Source organism: Somniosus microcephalus, chromosome 11 (assembly GCF_052327205.1).
Source record: "Somniosus microcephalus isolate GS21.2 chromosome 11, FLI_Smic_1.0, whole genome shotgun sequence".
Classification (NCBI taxonomy): Eukaryota; Metazoa; Chordata; class Chondrichthyes; order Squaliformes; family Somniosidae; genus Somniosus; species Somniosus microcephalus.
Genome location: NC_140997.1, coordinates 61090631 through 61108244, shown reverse-complemented (window position 1 = coordinate 61108244; position 17614 = coordinate 61090631). Strand labels below are relative to the sequence as shown.

At 43.1% G+C, this 17614-nt stretch overlaps 1 protein-coding gene across 1 annotated transcript in view; it reads right to left on the bottom strand.

Annotated features, from left to right (window-relative positions):
* Window positions 1-17048, bottom strand: part of abcc1 (ATP binding cassette subfamily C member 1 (ABCC1 blood group)) — a 133204-nt gene extending 116156 nt beyond the window's left edge. The window contains 2 exon segments of the mRNA XM_086002247.1: window positions 2655-2831; window positions 16938-17048. Of these exon segments, the coding sequence (XP_085858373.1) occupies window positions 2655-2831; window positions 16938-16979 (219 nt within the window). The 5' untranslated portion in view covers window positions 16980-17048.
* Between the last annotated feature and the right edge of the window lie 566 nt (window positions 17049-17614).

Here is a 17614-nt window from a genome sequence, read left to right as displayed (position 1 = left end):
GGACACGTCAGAGCCAGAGTCAGAGAATCAGGAGGAGCAATGAGGAGTAGAAGACTCAGAAGACTCATGAGTAGAAGACTCAAAGGGACAAAATAAGGACAAATTACAGGCTAAATAAGCTGACGCTCTTTTTATTTTATTTTAGATGGGTCTTTTTTGTGGGGTTCAATAAAGTTCAAAATTATAACCTAAATAAAGTTTTGAAAGCCTGTTTTTATTTGTATGGAACAGTATGTCTATTTTGATGACAAAGATAATATAAGGGTCAGAGACAAAAACCATCAGTGTGCAAAAAAACTCAAAATTCCCATGGAAAGTTTCCTCTTTTAAAAATTCCCGGAATTTTGCAACCCTAAACTTATACAATTAGTCTGGACCCCAAAAATTACAAATTTGCTAAAGAACAGATCAAATTAGACCAAAACATGAGTAGTTTGCCAAAGAGGATGGTGCAACCCAGCATAAACTAGCATGAGACATCTAATCACAACCCATACCTGTAATAGGACAGGTACTAATCAACATGGGATTTGGATAATAAGTGGGGCTAGGTGGTCAAAGAATGTGACTGGCTGAGCGATAAGTTGCAACATCTGCAATGTTTTAGGTTTTATAAAAAAGCTGTGGAGTAAGTGAGATACTGAATCAAAGAGGTGGAGAAGGAAGAGTTGGATGGAGAGATACAGTGATAAAGACATAAAGAGAAGCCAAGCAGGATATATCTGAAAAGGAGTTAGGAACAAAGAGAAGCAAAACAGACCAGGGTAGAAAGGAGAGATACAAACAAGTGTAAGGAATGAAAGAGAGATACAGAGCTGAAGGCACAAGAGAGAAAAATATATGGGACAAAAAGTGTCCATGAGAGAGAAATGTGGGGGGAGTTGTGGTTTAGAGAGAAACAAATTTGAGGTAGCACGAAAGATAGATAGCGAGCGAGCGAGAGCAGTGATAGATGGGGAAAGAGACTGCACATGTGAACGTGGTGAACATAATAGAAAGAAAAGAAGCAGTACTAAAGGTTATGGTTCAGGGTCAAACAGGACTGGGAGTGAGTATAACTCAGATTCTTCTAAAACCCAAATCAACATATGAAAATAATGCTGATAATGTGTATTCCCAGAAATATCCTGGTACTGGAGCCTTCCACATTTGATTATAACAATTATACACCCTTCAGTGCTATATCAATTTTGAGTTGTGAAAAACCCTACAATGACAACAGTAAATGAAACAAAATAAATATAACTAGCAGATATCCCCTGCTATTGCTTATGGTAAGTCAGATGATATGCTATTTTATAAGGGTAGGAGTGTTATATCATGTAATGCACAATGCATTATTCTGCTAAAACTGTTAAGGCCACAAAGTAAATGTTCAGTAAACACAGACTCAGACCAAAGTTCAATTGTTGTTTGATCATGGAACTATTCAGATTAGAAAATGCAAATCAGTTCCAGGCAGCAGATCAGAAGCACTCAAAGCATAACAATCTGGATTATCTGTGGACACCAGATATACCAATTTTAATAATATACTAATGAATATCCTGTGGCACTGCTTGTGGCAAGTCAGAAAATGGGCTGTTTTATAAAGAAAAAGATATTAAAACAAATAAAATACAATGCATTATTCTGCTGCTAAAATGTAGGCATGCATTCCTTCAAGGCTAAGTGAACACTTTGGAGCTCATACACAGATCAGTGAGGAGGCTACAGATACTGTAGATCCAGTATTTTCTGCTTGAGCGCCTGTACATTCCAAATGGCTGCCTTTATTTCATTGGGCCGTATTTTCCGATCAGAGGCTTCCTGCGTGCGGAGGCCTCCGATCTGGAAAAAATCTACAGACTTACCCGAGGGCTACCGAGGTCCGGACACTTCCGCCCCTGGGCCTCTCCAACTCGAAATGTGCAGGGCCCATGTATCCCAGAGGCGCATACGGTTCGCAAGCGTCCCTGGGATCACGTGGGCCATGGGGAGCCAATCAAAGAAGGGAATCTCCCTTCGTACACTTGACAGATAGACCTGTCAAATATATGAATGGAGATCACCCCAAAAACACTTTAAAACATTTTAAAAAAAAATTTAAATCACATTTTTTTAATTAGTTGAAATTACAATAAATTAAATATTTTAAACAAAAATGTTAAAGTTTTTTTTTACAGGGCTAAAAATAAACTTACTTTTTTTTTTATTTATAAAATATTTTTAAATGATAAATGAGTGAAAACATTTTTTTTTACTTTTTTCAAATCTTATGCTGGTAAAAGCAGGCCTTACGTCTGCTTTTACCAGGCGGAAGATTTCCAAGGGTTTTCTGCGGGCGGAGGTTCTCCAGAAAGCGGAACTATCCGCCTGCAGAGGCCCTTCTCCAGGGCAGGCGTCCGATCGGTCAAGAGCATTCTTGACAGATCGGAAATGCCGGTTTTCAGCGCATGCACTTGGCATGCCTGAACCGGCATTTCCGATGTCCCTACGGGTGGGTACACAGCGCGTACACACCCGTAGGGATCGGAATATACGGCCCATTATACTTGCACTCTGGGCAAAAATTAGACAAGCATGTGACATGAAGTGTGTCAGCCACCTGGTGTGTGACAGATAAGAAGTACACACATACATACTATCCATTTATAAATAACTGTCTCTCTTACCGTTTTAGTTTTATTGCGAAATGACATCCGGATATAACCTCGGTCATGATAACGAAGAAACAGAAAGTAGAATGGAAAACAAATCCAGATGTAGATGCAAGGGATCCAGACTAGGGTGGTTATTTGGAAGCAGTGTGTAAAATCTGGATTATCTGTATACCAGGTTTTGTTTGAATCCTGCAATATATAAAATGAAGTTAACATGTTATTACTTTTTTTTTTTAAATCAATTTAAGGCGCATTTAAGGAAATTAATGCAATCAGCCTGTGCTCACACTCCAGCATTACGACAAAGTGGAACACTTTCTTTACCTTCTAAGTAAAGCAGAGTCAGATATTGTAACTCTTTGAGCAGTATTGACTTTGTTGGAGAGGGAGGAAAAGAAAGCTGATTATTGATCTAGAGCTAGACATCTGGCCACACTGGTCATAAGCACCACCCTCGCCCCCACCCTCCAAGCTCAAACTCATCACTTGTGTGTGCATTTGGCTTTTAATTTGCACAACAGAACACACTATAATAAAGTAAAAACAGAAATGCTGAAAATACTCAGCAACTTCATCAGCATTTGTAAAGAGAAAATATAAATTAAACCATTTAGATGTAAATCCTCTGGCAGTACTAGAAAGTAGAAAATAAGCTTTCCCTTTATAAGACTATACAAAATGAAAGGTGGGAAGGAAAACAGGTAAAAGTCAATTACGTTACTACAGTCACTTAGAGGCAGTTGATGGTTTAATAGTCTGATATTTTTTTTAAGCTGGTAATCTGTTGAATAATGTAAAAAAAAAATGGCATGGAAGAAGAGTGAGAATATATCAATGTATGGCAATAGAGAGGCACAGAAAACACATTTAAAAGTAACTCCAAGATGGAGTGAAATGAGTGGGAGCTGGACGAGAGAAATTGCTAAAGTCTACATTCAGATCAGTGTGCCCAGTAGAAAGATACTGTTCCTGTCTGCAGTGAACTTGTTTGGAACAGTGTAGGTGGCCAAAATCTGAAAGATCACAATGGAAATGAGGGGGGAGTTGAAAAGGTGAACCACAAAGAAGCCAGGATTACACTTGGAAACAGAATAGAGATGCTTGGTAAAGGAGTCTTCCAATCTGTGTTTGGTTTTCCCAACGCAACTGTGAGCAGCAAGTAAAATATTCTAGATTAGAGGAAGTATACATAAATCACTGTCTCACATGGAAGAGGTGTTTGGGACCCTAGCTAAGAACATGGGAGGGGGTAAACTGATGGGTGCTGGGTCTGCTGTGGTTACACGGGAAACTTTTGGGGACGAGCAGCCCAAAACCAGGTTGGTGGAAGAGCGACAATCGTAGCTCCGAGTGTATCTCTGGAAAGCTGAAGGAGAAGGAAAGATATGCTTGGTTGTGTGATCATGCTATCGATACCAAACAATGAGCTGGTGAATGGAAGCCAAGCACAAGAGGAACATTGATCCAACCACACTGCTATTGAGGATGAACTCGGAGCTCTGAACATTGTTAATCACACACCTAGGTTTGAACCATTTGATAGAGTGGCTATTCAAAGCTGTTAAACTGGTCAACTATCTAAGAAATTACTCTTAAAGTAATCTAAGCAATTTATAACCTCAGACTCTGATCACCACTATAATTAATACTCAGCATCCGTTCGCACTGGTTTACAGTGATACACTGAATTGCCTGTGTAATATTTGCTGCTCATTTTGTAAAGTAGCTGTTCATTAATGATTAGTTACTCAACTGCTAGGTAACTCTGATTAAGCATTTACATGCCTAACTTTTAAGTTGTGATTTTGTAACCAATAAATCATGTTTTTGCATGACTTGTGGTCTAGCTTCTTCCTTGATGATTTGGCAAGAAAGTTATTTACTCACTCTGCAACGAGAGGGTAACCTAATAAAGAGTAAGTAAATCAAATTCATTCCAGTCCAAACTGATTAGTTAAGATAGTTCATGCAAACCTTGTCAGGCATCATTTATCCCTAACAGCTGGGACGTAAAACCTCAGACAGGTCCTTAGCAAGGAGTTAAAGGACGGAATATAAATCCATCTGGTTCCTCATTATATATTTGTCAGAATACCGAAACCCAGCTTTCTTACTAAATCCACCAGGTCATAGCAAATGTAGGAAGCAACAAAAACATGGTCAATGTAACAGAGGATCAGATCAGGGATGACGCATGAATATAATTAGAACAGTGTTCCACATATCCTATAAAAAAGGTAGGACATTGCTGGGATCCATCCAGGTTCTCATAGCAACATCTTTTATAGTGAGGAAGTGAAGTTGAGACAAGTTGTTCAGGATGAGAACAAGTGCAGCCACATGCAGTGGGGTGGTAATGAATTAGGGTGAGGGTACTGTTCAAGGGAAAAGCTGAAAACTTGGAGACCAGCCTGATGAGAAATGTGGAGGTGTAGAAGGACTGCATGTCCATAGTCCTGATGCCACACATTCAAGCTATGCTACTATATTTTTACTCCTGGGACTTGGATTCAAATCCACCCCGAGCTGATGAAATTCCATGCTGAAATATGTTGAGAGTCTCAACCCAAGTGCATACCCACAGCAAAAGATAATGTGCATAATTCAGCACCAAACTGATACTCTTGTGAAGTGTCTGCAAAAATACCCAGCGTAGAAAACAGTTGTGGAAGGGGTCTTCTTTGAGATTAGGATGAAGACACATCGTTTGGTTCGAGTATAATTTTATTCTCTACTCAACCCACTTTGTATCTGACAAGGGGTGCCAAAACGAGTAAAACATTCCTTCCTCAATGACTTCAATACTGACTTTGAGAAGCACAAGTATTCACCTCACTCCCCACCAAAAATAAAATACATCTTGAACTCGAGTATATTCAGCATAAAGTGTCATGCAAGTATATTCTTTTAAGATTTAACTGACATTTTTGCAGTTGATTGTATTGGACCAAGAGAGTTGGCTAATGGTGTCCAGATCTCTCTGCATTTCATGTTTTTAAACTAGCCATAAAGCTACAGCAATACAGAATGCATTTACAATATTTAAACCTGTAATCACCATATTTTAGACCATAACCACTGCATTTTATGTTTAACAATGAATCTACTGCAAATGGCTTAAGGACTTAAGCTGATTACTGTATATCAAGAGAAATTCTATCATCCTGAATTTGGCATTGTGCCCAAAATATCCAGCATATTTTTTTTAAGACAAGGCATGTGAAACACACAATACAACAAACAGTAACAGGTGTCTTTCCATTTTGATATGTATAACAGCATGTCACAAAACTCAAGCCCTGTTTAATGTTCTGAAATCAAAGTACAGTAGTTCATATCAGGAATGTTATCTCATCAAGAACATAGTTCCTCTGATTATAACAGAGCTTCCACGAGAGCCATGAACAAGTTTGTTGTGAAAAGACTTTAATTTTTTTTTTTTTTAAATCAGCTACCATTGCTTCTACACCACACCTAAAAGTAGTAGCATGCCCATCAGACCAGTCAGTTGAGTTAAGGGAATAACCTGTTTACTACAAAACATGCATTCCTTTATTCAGGATTATTAAAGAATTTTCCGTTGCACAATGTTTCTCATAATTATCATAGTAGAATTGACTGAACTGTTTTGATGTGTAACATACAAATTAGGAGCAGGAGTAGGCCACTTGGCCCTTCGAGCCTGCTCCGCCATTCAATATCATGGCTGATCCGATTACTCCACATTCCTGCCTACCCCCGATAACTTTTCACCCCCTTGCTTACCAATAATCTATCTGCCTCTGCCTTAAAAATATTCAAAGACTCTGCTTCCACCGCCCTCTGAGGAAGAGAGTTCCAAAGACTCACGACCCTCTGAGAAAAAAATTCTCCTCATCTGTGTCTTAAATGGGCAACCCCTTATTTTTAAACAGTGACCCCTAGTTCTAGATTCTCCCACAAGAGGAAACATCCTCTCCACATCCACCCTGTCAAGACCCCTCAGGATCTTATATGTTTCAATCAAGTCACCTCTTGCTCTTCTAAACTCCAGCGGATACAAGCCTAGCCTGTCCAACCTTTCCTCATAAGACAACTCGCCCATTCCAGGTATTAGTCTAGTAAACCTTCTCTGAACTGCTTCCAACGCATTTACATCCTTCCTTAAATAAGGAGACCAATACTGTACACAATACTCCAGATGTGGTCTCACCAATGCCCTGTATAACTGAAGCATAACCTCCCTACTTTTGTATTCAATTCCCCTCGCAATAAACGATAATATTGTTAGCTTTCCTAATTACTTGCTGTACCTGCATAGTAACCTTTTGCGAATCATGCACTAGCACACCCAGATCACTCTGTATCCTCTCACCATTTAGATAATATGCTTCTTTTTTAATCTTCCTGCCAAAAAGGGACAACTTCACATTTTCCCACATTATACTCCATTTGCCAGATCTTTGCCCACTCACTTATCTATATCCCTTTGTATCCTCCTTATGTCCTCTTCACAATTTACTTTCCTACCTATCTTTGTGTCATCAGCAAATTTAGCAACCATACCTTTGGTCCCTTCATCCAAGTCATTTATATAAATTGTAAAAAGTTGAGGCCCCAGCTCTGATCCCTGTGGCACACCACTTGTTACATCTTGCCAACCAGAAAATGACCTATTTATGCCTAGCCTCTGTTTCCTGTTAGCTAGCCAATTTTCTATCCATGCCAATATGTTACCCCCTACACCAGGAGCTTTTATTTTCTGCAATAACCTTTGATGTGGCACCTTATCAAATGCCTTCTGGAAATCTAAGTACAGTACATCCACCAGTTCACCTTTATCCACAGCACGTTACTTCCTCAAAGAACGCCAATAAATTGGTTAAACATGATTTCCCTTGCACAAAACCATGTTGACTGCCTGATTACCTTGAACTTTTCTAAGTGCCCTGCTATAACGTCTTTAATAATAGTTTCTAACATCTTCCCTATGACAGATGTTAAGCTAACTGGCCTGTAGTTTCCTGCTTTCTGTCTCCCTCCCTTTTTGAATAAAGGAGTTACATTGGCTATTTTCCAATCTAATGGAACCATCCCCGAATCTAGGGAATTTTGGAAAATTAAAACCAACGCATCAACTATCTCACTAGCCACTTCTTTTAAGACCCTAGGATGAAGTCCATCAGGATCCGGGGACTTGTCAGCCCGCAGCTCCAACAATTTGCTCAGTACCACTTCCCTGGTGATTATAATTTTCTTGAGTTCCTCCCTCCCTTCCATTTCCTGATTTACAGCTATTTCTGGGATGTTACTTGTATCCTCTATAGTGAAGACCAATGTAAAAATACCTGTTCAATTCAACTGCCATCTCTTTATTTTCCATTATTAATTCCCCAGTCTCACTTTTTATAGGACCAACGCTCACTTTGTTAACTCTTTTTAAAATATCTGTAGAAACTCTTACTATCTGTTTTTATATTTCTAGCTAGCTTTCTCTCATACTCTAATTTTTCTCTCCTTATTAATCTTTTAGTCATTCTTTGCTGTTTTCTATATTCTGTCCAACCTTCTGACCTGCCACCCATCTTTGGGCAATTATATGCTTTTTCTTTAAGTTTAATACGATCTTTAACTTTTTTAGTTAACCACGGATGGTGGGTCCTGCCCTTGGAATTTTTTCTTTCTTGTTGGAATGTATATATTCTATGTATTTTGAAATATCTCCCTAAATGTCTGCCACTGCAACTCTATTGACCTATCCCTTAACCTAATTTGCCAGTTCACTTTAGCTAGCTCTGCTTTCATGCCCTCATAATTGCCCTTATTTAAGTTTAAAATACTAGTCTTGGACCCACTCTTCTCTCTCTCAAACTGAATGTAAAATTCAATCATATTCTGATCGTTGCTACCTAGGGGCGCCTTCACTATGAGGTCATTAATTAATCTTGTCTCGTTGCACAATACCAGGTCTAGTATAGCCTGCTCTCTGGTTGGCTCTAGAACGTGCTGTTGTAAGAAACTATCCCAAAAACATTCCATGAACTCCTCATCTATGCTACCTTTGCCCATCTGATTTTTCCATTCTATATGCAGATTAAAATCCCCCATGACTATTACCGTACCCTTCTGACAAGCTCCCATTATTTCTTCCTTTATACTCTATCCTACCATGTGGTTACTGCGTACACCACTCCCACAAGTGACTTCTTGCCTTCATTATTTCTCATCTCTACCCAAACCGCTTCTACATCCTGGTTTCCTGAACTTAGGTCATCCCTCTCTATTGTGTTAATACCATCATTAATTAACAGAGCCAACCCTCCACCTTTTCCCACCTTCCTAAATGTCATGTACCCTTCAATATTCAGGTCCCAATCTATGTCATCCTGCAGCCATGTTTCTGTAATGGCTATCATATATTTATTTATTTCTATTTGCGCTATCAGTTCATCTGTTTTGTTTCAAATGCTACGTGCAATCAGATGCAGAGACTTTAGTTTTGTCCTTTTATTATTTTTGTAACCTCTAGCCTTATCTTAGATTTGTACACTCTATCCCTTCCTATCACGGTCTGTTTATCATTTCCCATATTAATACCTTTCTCTATTGCCTTGTCTCTAATCTTTGAATTACCACATCTTCCCAAATTTGATCCCATGCCCCCAATATTTAGTTTAAAGCCCTCGCTACTGCCCTAGTAACATTGAACAACGGACAATGACATGGAAATGTAAGTGACAGGTGTGGTGCGTTTCCAAACATACTGATATAGTACTCTGTTTACCATCAAATGATTTTGGCTGAGAGACAAGGGTGAAGTAGAAGGACCATATCAGACCAGTCAAGGCCCTACTTTCTCCATCTGTAGTCTACTGTGTATTCTGCATAGCTTATCTGCACACTGAATCCTTATCTACAGTTATCTTCATAGGTAAATATTTTAGCAGATGAACCAGCAATTTGCCTCTTACACAAATCAGTCTCAAATCCTGTGACAAAAGTCAGCCATGATATTCGACAATCAATGTTGGAGAAGAAACTTTGGTCAAATAAAGTTATTTCCATATCAGAGTCTTGACGAGTGACTTGGTGGTCTAGCCCTGTGCTTTATATTTATATTTTCATTGCAAACCACACCACCCCCCCCGCCCCCCCACTGAATCCAAATATCAAGAACTAGCAATTATTTAACTGCTACTATAATCAAAATGAAGTGAGCATGTCTCGTGGTTCTTTATACAATCAATTACTGAAATCTAAGTATTTCATTGTGCACCATGACCTTGCTGCGCATCAGCTCTGCACACACAGTCATGGGAGAACGATGAAAGATACGAACAGTGCCAGCTGCAAAAGAAGTCCCAAACAATTACATATTTAATCAGAATGAAATAAATCATTTCTTTTATAGCAGCTGTACATTAAAGATGTCCATACATCTTGTTAGTCATTTTCGCTTCTCGGCAAGACTAACCCTATTAAAAAGATTAAAATGTGACAAGATCCAACCCTTTAAAATGCTGAAGGGCCTGGATATCATGGGTTTAAGATGGTTCATTAACTGTGACTGTAGAACTAAAGAACACATTTAAAAATTAAAATAACCTCTTGTGAAACTCGGGATTAAAATAAATTCCCAAAGTCGTAGAGATATAGAACAAATTCCCAGTAAAAGTAGATCAAACTTGCATTTATACAAGCACCTTTAACGAAGTGAAATGGCCCAAGGCACTTCACAATTGTCATGAAAGCCAGAGGAGGAGCTATTAGGATGGGTGATTAAAAGCTTGGTCAAGGAAGTAGGTTTTAAGAAGGGTCTTAAAAGGAGGAGAGAGGCGGAGAGGTTTAGGGAGGGAATTCAATGCTTAGGGCCTAAACAGCTGAAGGAACAGTAGCCAATGGTGAGGCGAAGGAAGTGAAGGATGCACAAAGCGGCCAGAGTTGTAGGAATGCGTAGTTCTTGGAGGGTTGCAAGGCTGGAGGAGGTTACGTAGATAGGGAGGGGCAAGGCCATGTAGGGACTTGAACACAAGGATGATCATTTTAAATTCAAGGCGCTGGGAACCAATGCAAGTCAGCGAGCATGGGGTGATGAATGAAGAGGACTGTTGCGAGTTAGGATACGGGCACGCACAGCACAAGGTCAAATTGGACACTGAGGTTGTACACAATCTGGTTCAGCCTGAGACAGTGGCCAAGGAGAAGAACAGAATCGGTGGCAAGGGAATGGAGTTTGTGGTGGGGCCAAAGACAATGTCTTTGGTCTTCTCAATGTTCAGACAAGCAGGTGGAGAACACAGAGGTAGTGAAGGGGTCGAGAGAGAAAGAAAGATTTGCATTTATATAGCACCTTTCATGACCACCAGACGTCCCAAAGCGCTTTACAGCCAACTAAGTACTTTTTCAAGTGTAGTCACTGGTGTAATGTAAAACATCCATAAGACAAAGGTCCTCTACCAACCTGCCCCCGCCACACAGTACTGCCCCCCAATTATCAAAATCCACGACAAGGCCTTGGACAACGTGGACCACTTTCCATACCTCGGGAGCCTACCGTCAACGACGAAGTCCAACACCACCTTCAGTGTGCCAGTGCAGCCTTCGGTCTCCTGAGGAAGAGTGTGTTTGAAGACCAGGACCTCAAACCCGGCACTAAGCTCATGGTCTACAGAGCAGCAGTGATACCTGCCCTGCTGTATGCCTCAGACATGGACCACGTACAGCAAGCACCTCAAAGCACTGGGGAGGTACCACCAACGCTGCCTCCGCAAGATCCTGCAAATCCATTGGCAGGATAGGCACACCAACGTCCGTGTTCTTGCTCAGACCAACATCCCCAGCATCGAAGCTTTGACCATGCTCAATCAGCTCCGATGGACAGGTCACATTGTCTGCAAGCCCGATACGAGACTCCCAACACAAGCGCTATACTCGGAGCTCCGGCACGGCAAGAGAGCTCCAGGTGGGCAGAGGAAATGTTTCAAGAACACCCTCAAAGCCTCCTTGAGAAAGTGTAACACCCCCACCGACACCTGGGAATCCCTGGTCCAAGATCGCACAAAGTGGAGGAGAAGCATCCGGGAAGGCGCCAAACACCTCGAGTCTCTTCGTCGGGAGCAAGCGCAAGCCAAGCGCAGGCAGCGCACGTCAACCCAAGCACCCCACCCACCCGCCCCTTCAACCACCATCTGCCCCACCTGTGACAGAGACTGTAGGTCCCGCATTGAACTCATCAGTCACCTGCGAACTCATTTTCAATGTGGAAGCAAGTCATCCTCGGTTCCGAGGGACTGCCTAAGAAGAAGTAGGAAACTCGGCAGCCAATTTGCGCACAGCAAACTCCCACAAACAGTAATCTGATAATGACCAGATAATCTATTTTAGTGATGTTGATCGAGGGATAAAAATTTTTGGCTCGGACATCGGCGATCTCCCCTGTTCTACTTCAAAATAGTGCCATAGGATCTTTTACATCCACCGGAGAGGGCAGATGGGCTTTGGTTTAACGTCTCATCCGAGAGAGGTGGTGGCGAGGTAGAGCTTGCTGTCATCAGTGCACAGACGGGACCCGATGTCATGTCTTCGGATGATGTCGCCAAGCGGCAACATGTAGATGAGAAATAGGAGGGGGGGGCCAAGGATAGATGCTTCAGGGCTTCAGAGGTACCGGTGCGGAGGCAGGAGATCGGAGAGTCATAGCGGCACAGAAGGAGGCCATTCGGCTCATCGAGTCCATGCCGGCTCTCTGTAGAGCAATCAAGTCAGTCCCATTCCGTCGCTCTATCCCTGTATCCCTGCAAGTTTATTGCCCTCAAGTGCCTATCCAGTTTCCCCTTGAAAACATTGAGTGTCTCCGCTTCCACCACTTCTGTCGGCAGCGAGTTCCAGGTCATCACCACTCGCTGCGTAAAAATTTTATTCCTCACATCCCCCCTGTATCTCTTGCCCAAAACCTTAAATCTGTGTCCCCTAGTCATTGTACCAGCAACTAGTGGGAACAGCCTTTCGCCGTCTAGCCTATCCAAACCCATCATAATCTTCTACACCTCTATCAAATCACCCCTCAACCTCCTTTGCTCCAATGAAAACAAATCCAGCTTCTGCAACCTGTTCTTGTAGCTAAGATCTCCCATCCCCAGAACCATTCTGCTAAATCTCCTCTGCACCCTCTCAAGGGCCTTCACATCCTTCCTAAAGTGCGGTGACCAGAACTGGACGCAATACTCCAGTTGTGGCCTAACCAGCGCTTTATAAAGATTCAGCATAACTTCTCTACTTTTGTACTCAATACCTCTATTTATGAAACCCAAGATCCCATATGCTTTGTAACCACTCTCAGTATGTCCTGCCACCTTCAGGGACCTATGCACATTAACCCCCCAGGTCACTCTGTCCCTGCACACTCTTTAAAACTGTGCCATTAAGTGAATATTGCCTCTCCCTGTTCCTTCTGCCAAAATGCATCACCTCACACTTCTCTATTAATTTCCATCTGCCACTTATCTGCCCATTCTGCTAGCCTTTCTATGTCCTGTTGCAGTCGATTGGTATCATCCTCACTGTTTGCCACACCCCCAAGTTTGGTGTCATCGACAAATTTAGAAATTCTACTTTTTACTCCAATATCCAGGTCATTTATATATATATATATCTCAAAAAAAGCAGTGGCCCCAGCACTGACCCTTGGGGAACACCACTGTCTACCATCCTCCAGTCTGAAAAACATTGATGAAGCCATTGAAAGATATTCATTGGCTCTGACTGGATAGGCAAGACTTGAGCCAGGCGAGGACAGTCCCACTCAGCTGCATAATGGAGGAGAAGTGTTGGAGAAAGATGGCATGGTTGACCGTGTCGAAGGCTGCAGAGAGGTCGAGAAGGGTGAGGATGAATAGAGCACCACGGTCCCAGTCACAGAGGACGGAATTTGTGACCTTGATTAGGGCTGTTTAAATGCTGTTGCAGGGGCGGAAAGTTTATTGGTGAGTTTCAAACATAGAGTTGGAGGAAAGCTGGGCATGGATTTGGTAGACGGCAACACAGTCAAGGATTTGGGAGGATAGGAAGGTTGCAGATGGGGCAGCAATTTGCAAGGACAGTGGGGTCAAAGGTGGATTTCTTGAGTAATGAAGGCAGATTTGAAAGGGAGGGGGACAGTACCAGAGAAGAGGGAACAACTTACAATGTCAGCTAGCATGGAAGCCAGGAAGGGAAGTTGGGTTTTCAGCAGTTTCTTGGGAATAGGGTCGAGAGAGGAAGCGGTGGGTCTCATGGACAAGATCAGCTCAAAGAGAGCATGAGGGGAGATAGGAGATAAACCAAGATAGATGTGGGTTCAGGGCTAGGGCTGGGAGAAATCCTTGGGGGAAGCTTGGCTTATTGGGGAAGAGGAAGGGAAGGATGCGGCAGTGGCAGCTGAACAGATGGACTCAACAACAACATGCATTTATATAGCACCTTTAATTAATGCAATAAAATGCCTCAAGGTGCTTCACAGGAGCGTTATCTAAAAATCTGACACCGAACCACGTAAGGAGATATTAGGGCAGTTAACCAAAAAAAAAGTAGGTTTTAAGGAGCATCTTAAAGGAGGAAAGAGAGGTAGAGAGTGCAGAGGGGGTTAGGGAGGGAATTCCAGAGCTTAGGACATCGGCAGTCTCAATCGGAGAGCTTCCACCAGACCACACTCACGCACAAGAACAGGACTAGGCCATTCAGCCCCATGAGCATGTTCCGCCATTCAACAAGATCATGGCTGATCGATATTCTAACTGCATCCACCTGCCTTGGCTCCATATCCCTTAATACCCTTGGCTAGCAAAGATCTATTGATATCAGATTTAAAATTATTAATTGAGTTAGCACATACTGCTTCTTGTGGGAGAGTTCCACACTTTGACCACCCTTTACGTGAATGCAAATTGCAAAAAGAGAATAATGTTGGTAAATAAAAGTTTAAAAAAAGAAACAGTGCAGTTAGAAAGTGGAGAACAAACAGGAAACACAATGCTAATAAGAAAAGCATTCAACTGAGTGGCAAAAAAGCATACCACCACAAAAGTATCTGTATTATCTTAGGTACATTTCTTTCACTTCACTTGGTAGCCAAACAGAATGAATTGAGAAGATAATGGACTAGTTTATCTGTCAATTACAGAGTTTGCCTTTGAATGCAGAGTCAAGGCATCACAAGACAGATATCAGATCAAAAAGCAAAACGCTGTGGATGCTGGAAATCTGAAATAAAAAACAGTAAATAAAAAACACTCTGCTGTCTGTTGGGAGCGAAGCATAGGGTTAACATTTCAGGCTGACATTCCATTCGCCTTTTTGATTACTTTTTGTACCTGTGCACTAGATTTTAATTATTTCTGTACTTGGAAGACCCAAATCTCTTTGTTCCTCCACAGTTGCTAGTCTTCTTGCCATAAGAAAATATTCAAATTTGTCTTTCTGGGATTCAAAGTGGATGACCTCACACTGCCCCATATTGAACTCCATATGCCAGTTGTGCACACTCACTTAATCTGTCTATGTCCCTTTGTACTTTCCCACTCCTATTTGCACAACTTACTGTGCCTCCTAACTTGGTGTCATCTGCAAACTTGAACATACAACTGTCTATTCCTTCATCCAAGTATTGACACATGGTGAAAAGCTGAGGCAGCATGGTGGTATGGCCCTTATCACCAAATCTCACCTTGGTCTGCCCACCTACTCCTCTGGCATCTTCTCCTTCTTTGAGCATCTCACCTTGTTCCACCCCACCCCACTCCCACTATTCCTTTACTATCCTTGTTCTCTACTGCCCATGCAAGTACCATGCCAAGTTTATCACCAATGTTCCTACATTACAGTAGTGACTACATTTCAAAAAGTACTTCATTGGCTGCAAAGCGCTTTGGGACGTCTGGTGGTTGTGAAAGGCGCTATATAAATGCAAGTTTTTCTTTCTAAGATATCTTCACTGCTTTCCTCCCTCAGCCTCTGCACCAAGCGACTTCGTATCCTCTGTGATTTCAACCTTCAACTCAACTCGCCTCCCCCTCTCTCCTCCGAGTTCACTGCCTTCCTGTTTTCTCAACCTCTTCCCTCCATATTAACTCGCCTATCCATATTCATGGCCACCCAATGTTTCCACTAAGCTGCTCAACCACACCGCGGTCTGGAGGTCCCCCGCAGGCCACTCACCGGCTTTTACGTGGAAGAAACCGCACATGCGCAAAAATTTGAATGGGCTGCACAGCTAGTTAAAGGAACCGCACACGAAAATAAAATTAGAGGGTACATTGTGGCCACTCCCTTGATCTTCCCATCTTGCGTGGCCTTTCTACTCCCATCATCTCAATCAGATAAGGCCATCTCTGACCACTTTCTTTCTCCATTCACATTCACAAGCCCTTCCAACCCCACTTTCTTTTGCATCCGCCCCTGGAAAAAAACTCTTTCCCAAGTCAATGGCACATTCAGATTCCCAAATGTCTAGCCTTTGGCCCTTCATTCACCATGATATTTCTACCATCATATGCTGCTGCCTTAAGTCTAAGGGACGCAGACTTGAACGTTTATGTCTGACAACCGATTGAGCCATTCATCGCCAGATCTGGCTGGACCACACAAAGCACTATTGGACCCTGCTCTCCTCTGCCAAAACTGCTCAGTGCTCCAGGATCATCCTGGAGAGCAATGATGAACCCTGGCTTCTGTTCTCCACTACCAACCATCTTCTGAAACCCCTCTCCCCCTGCAAGAAGTTATTTTCAGCTGACTGGGCAGCTACAAATACATTCAAGGCCACTTAAGTGCACTGCCAGTGGATTACTCTGAACCGGGACTGTGAGCAGCCCGGAATGTATTTGTATCCTCCACGGGTCCCCCCGCATCCTCGGCGCTACCACCCTTCGACCTTTCTCACTCAGTAGGAATGATGCTCGGTGCCACGGGTTTAGGCGGATCTCGTCCTATTTGAAACATGCCGTTCTCTAAAAATAAACACGCTGCACGAGTTTAAATGCGCTGGCAATCTGTGTCCCCCGTTTTGTACTGCTTGGTTGATGGCGCTCCGGATCCCCAGGCCGCCGCAACTGGCAGCCTTTCCAGCCGGTCTTGGTTGCTAGGGCGGCCCAACTGCAGAACCGCCCCCTCACCCATCAACAAATATATATCGGGGTGCGACGAGGTGACACTTTTAGTGTGAAGCGCAGGCAAGCGAGCCGGGGGGAATTAAAACCTGAATATAAGGGCGGGGGTCCAGCCAGCCGCCGGAACATTCCTGCACAATGATTATGAAAACAAGAGAGCCGAGCCGAGCCTCACCCAGAAGACATCCCCGCCATCCTTGCTGCAGAAAGCGTCCATGCCGACTGCCGGCTCGCGCCGCTGCCTTCCTCTAAAAGGCCGCACGCTCGCGCACCCAGCGGCAGCTGCTCATTGGCCCCGAGCCGGCGCCGTGCGCTCCCGGCTACGCTACGGCAGCGCAGGTGTTAATGTCCTCAGGGGAGGGAGAGAGAGAGAGGCAGACTGCACACACACAGATACACCAGGACCTAACATCAGGGCTTGGGGTTAATGTCCTCACCCCGGAGTACAGAGAGACTTCACACACACACCCCAGGGCCTGACAGCAGGGTGTGGGGTTAATGTCCTCAGTACAGAGAGAGAGACTTCACACACACCTCAGGGCCTGACATCAGGGCGTGGGGTTAATGTCCTCACTCCACAGTACAGAGAGACTTCACACACACACTCACACCCCCCCCAGGGCCTGACATCAGGGCGTGGGGTTAATGTCCTCACTCCACAATACAAAGAGACTTCACACACACACACACCCCCCAGGGCGTGGGGTTAATATCCTCACTCCACAATACAGAGAGACTTCACACACACACACCCCAGGGCCTGACATCAGGGTGTGGGGTTAATGTCCTCACTCCACAGTACAGAGAGAGAGAGAATGCACGCACACCCCAGGGCCTGACATCAGGGTGTGG